At 48.8% G+C, this 10,766-nt stretch overlaps 2 protein-coding genes across 2 annotated transcripts; one reads left to right on the top strand and one right to left on the bottom strand.

Annotated features, from left to right (window-relative positions):
* Nucleotides 1–885: 885 nt before the first annotated feature.
* Nucleotides 886–5,000, top strand: KLHL10 (kelch like family member 10). The gene is made up of 5 exons (XM_010173225.1): nucleotides 886–1,073; nucleotides 1,590–2,079; nucleotides 2,681–3,298; nucleotides 3,964–4,113; nucleotides 4,629–5,000. The coding sequence occupies exons 1-5, from the start codon at nucleotides 886–888 to the stop codon at nucleotides 4,998–5,000; spliced, it is 1,818 nt and encodes a 605-aa protein (XP_010171527.1).
* A 4,169-nt stretch (nucleotides 5,001–9,169) lies between these two features.
* Nucleotides 9,170–10,762, bottom strand: KLHL11 (kelch like family member 11; the record flags this gene model as incomplete). The annotated part of the gene is made up of 1 exon (XM_010173226.1): nucleotides 9,170–10,762. A coding segment is annotated over one exon (1,593 nt), but the record flags the coding sequence as incomplete, so codon positions are not given.
* Nucleotides 10,763–10,766: the final 4 nt, after the last annotated feature.

Here is a 10,766-nt window from a genome sequence, read left to right as displayed (position 1 = left end):
GGAAAGAGAAAGAGTCGGGGAAAAGAAAACCAGCCCACGGGGGGGGCCGGGCTTTCGCCTCCGCGCCTCCCCCGGCGCCACCGCAAACTCCTTTCACTGAAACAAACCCTCAAGGGCGGTAACACGAAGTCCAAAGTGTTTCCAGGGCCAGGCTGGATGGGGCCCTGGGCAGCCTGACCTGGAGGTTGGCATCTCTGTCCACAGCCGGGGGTTGGAACTGGATGAGCTTTGAGGTCCTTTCCACCCCAAACCAGCCTGGGGTTCTACTCCAAGACCCTCGCAGAGCTGCTCCCTGGCACCCGTGTCACCCACAGACACGGGGAAGCCCAAAGGAAAAGCATTTGGCCGCGAGTGAAGCCAGTGAGGAGTAAGGACGGGGCTCCCTGTCCCCTCCCGTCCCCTCCTTGGCCCCACACAGCACCTTCCCCTCCAAACAGGCAGCAAATAACAGTAGTGACAGAGGATTTATTTGTGGGCTCATCACTGACTCTGGCTCACCTGCGTCTCAGCTTCCTCCTGTGTGAGCTGGTCCAAGGGCACTTCACAAGCAGTCGGTGCCCACGTGTGGGGAGCTTCATACCTGGGCTAAAGAATATTTAAAAGTGGGAGGGGAAGCACAAGGCGGGTTTTGCTCAGCGCAGCCATCAACAGGGTGTGGGTACAGGGTCCACTGTGACCTGGGCTGGGGTTGAGCGAAGATTGGGGGCAGACAGGACCCCATTGCCTGTGGATGAACTCACAATCACCCTTTGTCTGTGATCTCACTATGGGGCATGTTCCAGACCCACCAGACAGACAGGATGTCAGAGAGGACACCTTGGAAGGCAAGGGCAAAGTCCTGTGGCACTTCAGAGAGAAGCATCTTCTAATGCCTCAGGCTTCTACATGGGTGACAGCTTGGTGCCCGTCACATCTTCATCCCCACAGATGGAGAGGAAGATGAGTGCTATGGCTTGTGCCATCTTCAATGAGCTTCGCCTGGAAGGGAAACTCTGTGATGTGATCATCAGCGTGGAGGAGATTGAATTCAACGCTCACAAGAACATCCTCTGTAGCTGCAGCCACTATTTCAGGTCAGTGCTTGAAACAAGAGGGGATGGGGACACACAGTATTTCCTCGTCCGTGTCACGCTGCCTTCGTGTACCTCCAGCGCTTGCACCAGCACTGAACACACACCCAGCAGTCACCCTTAGTCCTGGTACCTACCTGGACACCAGAATCAATCCACAACCTCGGATCCATCAGCAGCTCTGGAAGTGCTGACACATGCCCAGCCGCGGTGCAGGGCTGGGAGCGTGGCCAGCCTGGTTCTCTGCCATCAGGTGGGGGGTTCTCCTTCCCACACAGCATCACTCCCTGGTATTCTTGTTGAATCAAGGTGGCCACTCGCCCTGTTGCTCTCTGTCAGTAGCTGGAGGCTGTGACTCCTTTTAAAACAACCAGCTAGTAAAACATTACTTAATAAACTACACGGCCTCCCAGCGTGGGTTCTGCCAGTGCCCAGACCGGTGCCCGGGGCAGAAGGCACAGCGGGTAACGGGGTCTGGTTTTCCCTGTTTTTCCCCCAGCACTGCTTTGTTTTTTTCAGGGCTTTGTTTACCAGCAGCTGGAACAGCGCAGAGAAGGTCGTGTATAAAATCCCTGGCACTTCACCTGAAATGATGAGGCTCATTATCGAGTACGCCTACACCAGGACAGTTCTGGTCACGGTTGACAATGTTGAGAACCTGCTCGTCGCAGCAGATCAGTTCAATATCATGGGCATCATCAGGCTCTGCTGCGAGTTCTTAAAATCCCAGCTATGCCTGGAAAATTGCATCGGCATCTGCAGACTCACAGATCATTACCACTGTCCTGACCTGCAAGAAGCAGCCTCTATATTCATCCTCCACAACTTTGAGGAGATGACCAGGGAGTCTACAGAGTTTCTAGACCTCTCTGTCAAGGAGCTAACGCACATCATTGAGAGGGACGAGCTCAACGTCAAACAAGAAGACACCGTGTTCGAGGCTATTCTGAAATGGATCGGTCACGACCCGCAGAACAGGAAGCAGCACATGGCCGTCTTGCTGGGCAAGGTTGGTGCCATCATGGTGTGGGTCTGGGCAGCTCCACAGTGCTGGGCACGGGGCAGCTGAGCCAGAGTCACTTGGATTTTCTTGTAGGACCGGAGGAAACGGCAGTGTCCTAACGCCGCTCGCTAAGAAGCGAGTTCAGACTGTCGGGCTATTGCTGCGCTGGGGCTGGGGCAGAGCTTTGAAGTGCCCATTTCCTCATGTTGAGAGCTGAAGTTTAACTGTTCCTCACATCCAGGAAGGGCCAAAGTTCCCAGGGGACGACGTTATCTCTACATACACAAAGTTTATGAGCATTTGCCCAGACAAGCTGTACTGTGCAAACAGCAGCAGGCGCGAGGGCAGTTCCAGGCTGCGCACAGCAAAGCCCCGTGCCAAAGCAGTGGCAGACTCCCTGCCATGAAATCAGATTATTAACCCTTGCACACCCCTTCCTGGATGAACTAAAACCTACACGGTTAATCCTCTGGTTCCCTAACAAGCTTTAGACATCACGGTAGATGGAAGCAGCAGCATCCAGCACCGGAGCTATCTATGAAAGATACCAAGGTGTAAAGCACCCGCACACCAATGTTCTAACCACCACTATTTTTGTGTTTCTCAGGTTCGACTGGCACTGATGCAGACAGAATACTTCATGAGCAACGTCAAAGTGCACGATTACGTGAGGGACAACGAGGAATGCAAAGGTCTCATCATAAACACACTGAGGGAAATGTACAACCTCAATATGCACGGCCCCTCTTACTCGGACTTTGTGAACCCGCTCAGTCGGCCTCGCCTGCCCTACGCCGTCTTGTTTGCCATCGGAGGCTGGAGCACGGGGGGCCCGACCAACGCCATCGAGACATACGATGTCCGCGCAGATAAGTGGGTGAATGTCACATCTCACCAAGAAAGTCCCCTTGCCTATCACGGCACCGCTTATTTAAAAGGCTTTGTCTACGTCATCGGAGGATTTGACAGCATGGATTACTTCAACAGCGTCAAGAGGTTTGACCCGCTGAAGAAAACATGGCAGCAGGTGGCACCCATGCACTCGCGGCGCTGCTACGTCAGCGTGGCCGTTCTCAACAACTTCATCTACGCCATGGGAGGGTTTGATGGGTACATGCGCCTCAACACAGCCGAGCAGTACAAGCCCGAGACGAACCAGTGGACGCTGATTGCTCCCATGAACGAGCAGAGAAGCGACGCCAGCGCAACCACGCTGCATGAAAAGGTAAAGGGCCCGTGAGGTTACAGGAGGAGGTTAAGGCTGAAGTTAAGGTGCACGGGACAAGGAAGCAGGTATCAGTCAGGTTCACTTCTTCAACACAGTGAGCAAGCGCCTGTCCTTTCATACGGCACGTGCCGAGGTGAGGACGTTCACGGAGCTCAGCCAGGGACAAACACAGCTTCCACTCCGAGTTCACCACCTAGGATGAAAAGAGGAGCTGTGGGAGCAGGAAAGGTAACAAATGCTCCCTTCAACGTGATGAATCATTTATAATGAAGAGGGGAAAGTTCACATATTCATTAATCCTGGAGCTACAGATACGAAGCTCTCCAAGAGGCAGCAACTGACTGGCGCGGTGAAGAAGCAGACTGGAGCGGTAAAACTCTCGCAGAGCTGCTCACCACCAGTAGCTCACTTGTGCCAGACCTTTTCCTGGCCACCAATATCACACCCATCTACTTCACACAGTTCAGGACATAAAAGGTCTAAATCCTGCTGGCCTGAGCAACTCACAGCACTTTTATCAATTCAAACCCAGGAGAAGAAAAAACCAAACCAAACCAACAAAACCCTAACAAAAAATCCACCTCTACCATCCATTTTCTCCTCCACGTTCTCCCACCAAGGGTCTCACTGCCCTGCTCACGGTTTCTTTCTCCCGTACACAGGTGTACATATGCGGTGGGTTCAACGGGAACGAATGCTTGATCACAGCTGAAGTCTATGATGCCACAACCAACCAGTGGACCCTGATAGCCCCCATGAGAAGCAGAAGAAGCGGAGTGGGTGTGATTGCGTACAACAATGAGGTGTACGCGGTAAGGGAGAGGCGCTGCCCCAACACCACCCAGCACTTGCAGGACTTACCGTTGCATTTCCTTAGATTTTCAGACTGGCCATTTGCTTCCAAGTGAGATTTAGGGAAGAAAAAGTCAGAGCTGGAATGGTTAATACGCCTCCTGAGAATATTATCACCTGCACACTTTTAGTTATGAAAAATGTGTGGACAATTTTTAAGCAGCTGCAGCAAAGGTATCATTTTCTGCTGCTGCCAACAGCATTAGCAGCCCAGAAGGTTTGCTTGGTCCTGTGCATCCCACCCATGGACTGAATTTAAACTCTGCAGAAGTGTAAAAACGGACAGTTGCATGAAAAGAACTTTTGGAAGCTCAGGAAAGAACAAGGGAGCAGCCTGCAATAAGCAAAGGTTGTGTTTTGAGATCACACACTCTCAATGAGGCAGGACCTGTCACCACCTTGAGCACAAAATGATTTGTCTGACTTGGAGGGTGAGGAAAAGTCTATTTCAACTCTGTACCTTCGGCATTCGCAGGTAGGAGGATTTGATGGAGTCAACCGGCTTCGCAGCGTGGAAGCTTACAACCCCATTGCCAACACGTGGCGCGCGGTCCCCACCATGTTCAACCCTCGCAGCAACTTTGGCATCGAGGTGGTGGATGACCTTTTGTTTGTGATTGGCGGCTTTAACGGCTTTGCCACGACTTTCAACGCTGAGTGTTACGACGAACAGACCAACGAGTGGTACGACATCCAAGACATGGGCGTGTACCGCAGCGCTCTGAGCTGCTGCGTGGTGCCGGGTCTATCCAATGTCGGGGAGTACGTCGCCAGACGGGATGGCTCCACGGACAACTCTCCAAATGAAGTCAGGTTCACTTCTTCGACAAGTAATCTGCCTGTGTAAAAAGCTCCACTTCGCTAATAAAGTCTTCTGAGCAGCAAGTTAACGCGCTCACTTTACTCTAAAATGAAAAGAACTCGTACAAGCCAAAAGAATAATTAGTATTTAATTCTACGGCACCGCAAAATGCGTTATCGGCCACAGCCCGCACAGCAGCTGACAGAATAAAAGGTAAGACAGAGTGCTAGAGAAATAAAAGGTTTATTTTTATTAATTCACTTATTACAATAAACTTTAGTACAGTGTATTTAAGGTAAAGAACATTGCAGTGGGGTTTGTTTCAAACAGCCTATGCACACACACACACACTACTTTACCTTACTGGCAGTAAGTACAGGAGTGCTGCTTCCCCAAGGCATCTGCTGAGGCTACATTAACACCGACAGGAGAGCGCAGCTGCCGCCAGCCACAGTGACGTGGACCTACGAGGAGTATCTGACTATTAATGGTCTTCAAACATCTCGTTAGTTCCACACTTTACATTCATATTAGTGACAGGATTAGGTCCTCAGGAGCTTCTGCTTTATCAGACTTCTGCTCAGGACTGTCAAATTAGAGATATGATTTATACTCTGACATAGCTGAAGATAAATCTAAGCCATAACCCACTTATTTCAAGCTTGCTTTTTTAAGCCCACGGAATGTTACAACATATCATTACAAGGTTGTGTTAAAAATAACCTAGAAAGATGCAATTCTTTATGACTCTGTTTGTCTTTTCTGTGACACACAAGCTGAGCCAATAGTTCTGATTTAACATTTACTGTAATGAAGAAAAACTGTATTGAGACAGTAGAGCAGAATGCTCGGCAGGGTTATACACAATGCATGCGAGACAGCTGGCATGCTTTCTTCATCTCTGGAGTGGAATCCTACTATGTGCAAGAGAATGTCTGATTAAAAATACCTACAAACCCAGCACAGTAACAGAGGATCCGGGTAGTTATGAAATACTATGTACACACATGGCACCTAGAAGTTACTACAGTGACAGCCGAGCACCAGGCGGGATGTGTCCTCCTCCACTAACACTCTGAGCAGAACGATGGGATGTGAAACGTGTTCTGTGGCATGTGTTCAGTACAGGAGCAGAGGTACGACTGTCACGAGGAGGAAAATCCCCCCCCGTGATGTTCTCTGACATTAGGAAGGCCAGAACTCAGCCTTCTAATACTTAACTGAATACACACGAGGGTCTTACTGACATTTAACTAGCCACGATACACACACTGCAAGAATTCCCAGGCTCTTGTTTTACAGGATCAAGTATAAACACCCAGCAAGCTTCAGCAGTCAAGGGCCACGAGGAGTTTGTGACGCGATTCACAGGTTAGTGGGCTAAATTACAGCCAGAGTCAAGATTCTTCCAAACACTGACACGCAACACAATGGATAGTTACAGACTTGTCAGTTGCAAACCATGTGCAATGCAATTGGTCCACTTAAGGCTAAAAAAAAAAACCCAAACAAAAACCCAACTACTTAAAAAATCCATAGAACTGGCATAGCAAAAGTTAGAGCAAACCAATGGTCACAGTGCCCCTCACTCACCATGCAGACAGAGCGTGGGGAGACAGCGTGCAGGGCACACAGAACCACGGCTGGCGTTCACAACTCGCGCTGTTCTGACACCGAGTGGAATGTCTTCAGCAAACTACAGAGCTTGTACTCAAAGGTATTGAAATCATCAGCCAGAAGCTCTCATGGGAAGTGCAGTATCAGTTTTGTTTAGAAAAAGACTGCAAGAAGTTTGTTCTTGCATCTATCTTTGTTGCATGCTGCCACACGTTAAACTATTTAGTTCATATTCCAACTGGAATAATAAACTTGGTATTTCTCCCTAAAAATTGTCCAGATTTGCTGAAAGACTACACGGGGGCTCTGACAGAGCTGTGGTGGTCTGACGTGCCACCGTCCTTCAATCCCTACAGCACAGTCAGTGGGACGGGGCAGGTAAAAGCTGCTTCTGGGCAAAGTCTGGTCAAGTATCTTAAAAATCAGCCCCCAGAAATTGTGAAGTGAAATCCATGGATTTAGTCCTGAAGCTGTGAGGCATTTTCAAGCTTCTATTCCCAACCCTGCTGCAGGGGCAGGAATTCTTCAACTGCTCCAGCCAACTCTGCAGGAGTTCATGGGCCAAACTCTGCTGATTAACCCCTTGCTTACAAGCCTGCAAGAGCTCATTTGGCTGCAGATCAGCCTCACACCTGAACAAACTCACCTATTTCCTCTCTTGCATTAGGCCAGCATCATGCAATTTAATCTGTCCTCGCATAACAATCCAACAGGCAAACAAAATACAACGTGCTTACCATGGATGAGTAAATTGAGACTAAACTGTTAAGATTTTCAAGGTGTTTTGTTTTTTTTTTAAACAACCCCAGATTATTCTACTACAAAAAGACAAGTTATTGACATAAAAAGTGGCAAGTGAACTGCAAAGTGGAGCGTTAAGAGATGTAAACATTAGAGAAACCTTTACACACTATGTGGTTGAAAGACTTACCCAGTGTTTCAGGTATGATCTAGGTTGCCTGCTGAATTGGAAAATGAGAAGTATCAGCTCAGAAAGATAAACAATAGAAAAACAAAACAAAACACCAAACTGTTTAGAAGTTCTTTTGCAAAGAAGTTGCCCACATCAAAAGACACCAGCAAATCATCATCTGAACCAAAGACAGTCAACAGATTCTCCAACAATGTTTGTCTACACAAATTTTGGAACACCCTGGCTACTCCTCCCCTTCCCTTCCCTAAGATCCTGAGTTAGGCTGCACGGGAACACCTGGAACATTCAAATGAAGGGAAGGATGGGGAAGAAAAGGAGGTAGGAAGGATGCACCGAATCTGCCAGTAACCTAAATCGACCTGGAGCTCTCCAGATCAGGGAGAAGGAGTGCTCAGCAGGACAGTGAAGTGAGAGGCAGTGACACTCTGAAGGTCCTGTCCCTTGGGAGCACAGCAGTGAGCAAACCAGAGCCACCCAGAGCACAGGTTTATGTAAAACCACCTCAAAATGCCAAAAGGTATTGAAATCATCTGACATCTTACTGCCACAGTAAGTGGGGAAATTCAAATACTTGGAGACTATGAAAACTCAACTATCTCACTTGGGGAGGAACAGGGAGGGCCGGCTCGTTACGGAGCGCTGCAGCACAGCTCCTGCAAGTTTCTCAGGCAAGTGCAGCGAAGGCAAAGGGCACTGATTGTCAGACAGGCTGGACACAGGCTCCTGGGGCTTCTTCACTAGAACTAAAACGTGTGCAACATTTGAGGAAGGATCTACAAAGAGCTCAGGTTTCAATCTGTGACTGTGAAATCATCTCATTCTTACTAACCCACACTGGCAGAAGTGAACAGTCAATGCTGGAGGGTGGCTACTTGGCTGGTTTTCACTCCTTTCATCAGGCTGATTGCTGACACGAGCTCCTAATGAAGCTGTCAAAGACAAACTCAAAGCATCTTCAGGTACACCTGAAAACAACCCACTTCCTGGAGTTCTGTTTTACAAGTGTCTCGTGTTCTACCAATCATCCATTTATATACACAAACTCCGCAGCCTCTCTACAACAGAGAAATACAAAATATTTAATACACATAGAAACATCCTGAAGTAATTTTATAAAGAAAGATTGTGCTTTTGCTTCCATCTATAGGTATAACTATTGCACTTGCCTCCAGCTTGGGAAAGCCAAGTACACTAACACCAACTGTATGTGAAGTTGAGTCACTGAGGAGGAGAGAGCCAAAGGAATGTCAGTATGTAAGTGCAAATAAAACAGGTGCTTTCAAGCACACACAAATGTAACCACTAAATTATTAAGATCTTTGATTTTCAAAATATAACTGTTAGAGACCAACTCCACAGAAATCCTTGAAAACAAAGATCCAAAGAGAGAAATAACAATGTTTTTGGAGATACCTCACAGCCCCGTTCCAGGCTACAGTGTTTCCCTGGGCACCATTAATTAATACTGTTGGATTCACACAGCTGCTCAATTCCCACCCACCCTCAATTTCCGAGCTTCTTGATTTTCAACACAATAAAAGATGCTGGTTTTATGCATCAAATCCAATCAACACCCTCACGTCTTATAAAGACACTTCAAGGCTAACAAGATGGTTGAGCACAGTGTTTACTCCATTCCTCAGGAGGAGTGACACTCCAGCAGCTAGCACTCGATCTGCGAGCGCGGCATCCTCCGTAAGCTCAGGGAGTGCCGGTGTATTTCCTGCATCTGCCTTTCCTGCATTTGCCTTATTCTATCTTTTTGCCACATCAAATTTTGCGGCATAGGGTATCTCTGTGTTCCCTGCAAGCACCTGAAGGGAATCCTCACGTGGCAGGCAGTTGCTCTGCAGCGAGGCTGAGGCATCGGGGGCAGAAGCATCCAGCGCTTCCTCTCGGCACAGTAGCGATAGGCCTCCTTCCTGTACTGCTTGTCAATGTCATCGCTGTTTTTCCACCCCCCGATGATAAAAACATCATCTTTATAATAACAAATAGCTGCTCCTTCAATGCTGAGAACCTCTGGGGGTAAGCTTTCAAGTATTTCATCCGAGGCCCTGGCAGAGATTTTTATCTTGGCTTCTTCATTATCTATAGGGTAACTCTTGGGGCAGCACGATGCCGTGTGGTAGAAGTTGGTGTTTGCAACAGACATCTGGAAAGAGCAGTAATTGTCAACGAGGGGCAGAGACTCCACGTCCTGCCACTGCCTGGTTTCAGCATCGTATCTGGTAATAACTGCCCTCAGCCCATCCTCGCTGTCGCTGTCGACCGGGGTACGAGCAGCCACGTAAACAAACCGGTCTTCCACGGAAACAGCCTTGACATCGCGGAGGATCTTCGGTGCTGACTCCAGGTTCAGCCATTTGTCTTGCTCAGGGTTATAAATGGCCACGTCCTTAAAGCCAGGACTGAAATTGCCGTGGCCACCAATACTGTACAAGTTTCCTTTCACTTCAGTCAGGCCGAAGGAATGCTTCCTGGTGATGAGATTGGAGACTTGCTCCCAGATATTTCTGTTTGGGTTGTACCTTTCTACAGTCTTGGCAAACCCTGGTTCCATGGAACCGGCCACGTAAACGTAAGACTCAGTCACAGCAACGGCGTGACCATCGAGATGGTTATGGATGTGGGGCAGGTTGACCCACCTGTCCTCGTCGATGAAATACCCCACGCACTCACTCAGGTAGTCCCCCCCCTCCGACACGCCACCGATCACCATGATGACGTCCATGTTTTGTCCAAACCGCGGCAGCAGCGCTACGGGACAAGCGGAATGTTGCAGGTTGCCAGACTGTAAGTTCTCAGACCTCAAGGCGTGACTCTCCACGGCTTCAGACACTAATTTAACACAGGCTTCGTGGCTCGATACCAGCCTTTCAGATTTGACGTGGCGAGTAAGGTAAGTGGGTTTCATCTGAGACAATCTAAGCAGTTTAAAGAGATCTTCAAAGTACCTCTCTCTCTCCTCAGGATTTTTCTGAACCCACTTCAGAACAGTCTCAAAGAGGATTTCTTCAGAGTCCACCGTGATCTCCGAGTCTGACAGCCAGTCTCTGATCAGGTGGAAGGGCAAAGTGTAGAACTCCTCATCTTGGATCACTTTGTGGAAATTTCTCCTGATCATATCCTGAGCCTTCAGGGCCAGCTGATTCAAGGAGTACATGTGGGCTAAGCTGTGAACCGCCACGCAGTTGGAGAGGTTGAGCTTCTTCTTCAGGAACTCCCCACAGAACTCCTTCAACCGGGTCAGCAGAAAC

This window comes from Antrostomus carolinensis, unplaced genomic scaffold (assembly GCF_000700745.2).
Source record: "Antrostomus carolinensis isolate BGI_N321 unplaced genomic scaffold, ASM70074v2 scaffold34798, whole genome shotgun sequence".
Lineage (NCBI taxonomy): Eukaryota > Metazoa > Chordata > Aves > Caprimulgiformes > Caprimulgidae > Antrostomus > Antrostomus carolinensis.
This window is presented reverse-complemented; position numbering and strand designations above follow the sequence as displayed.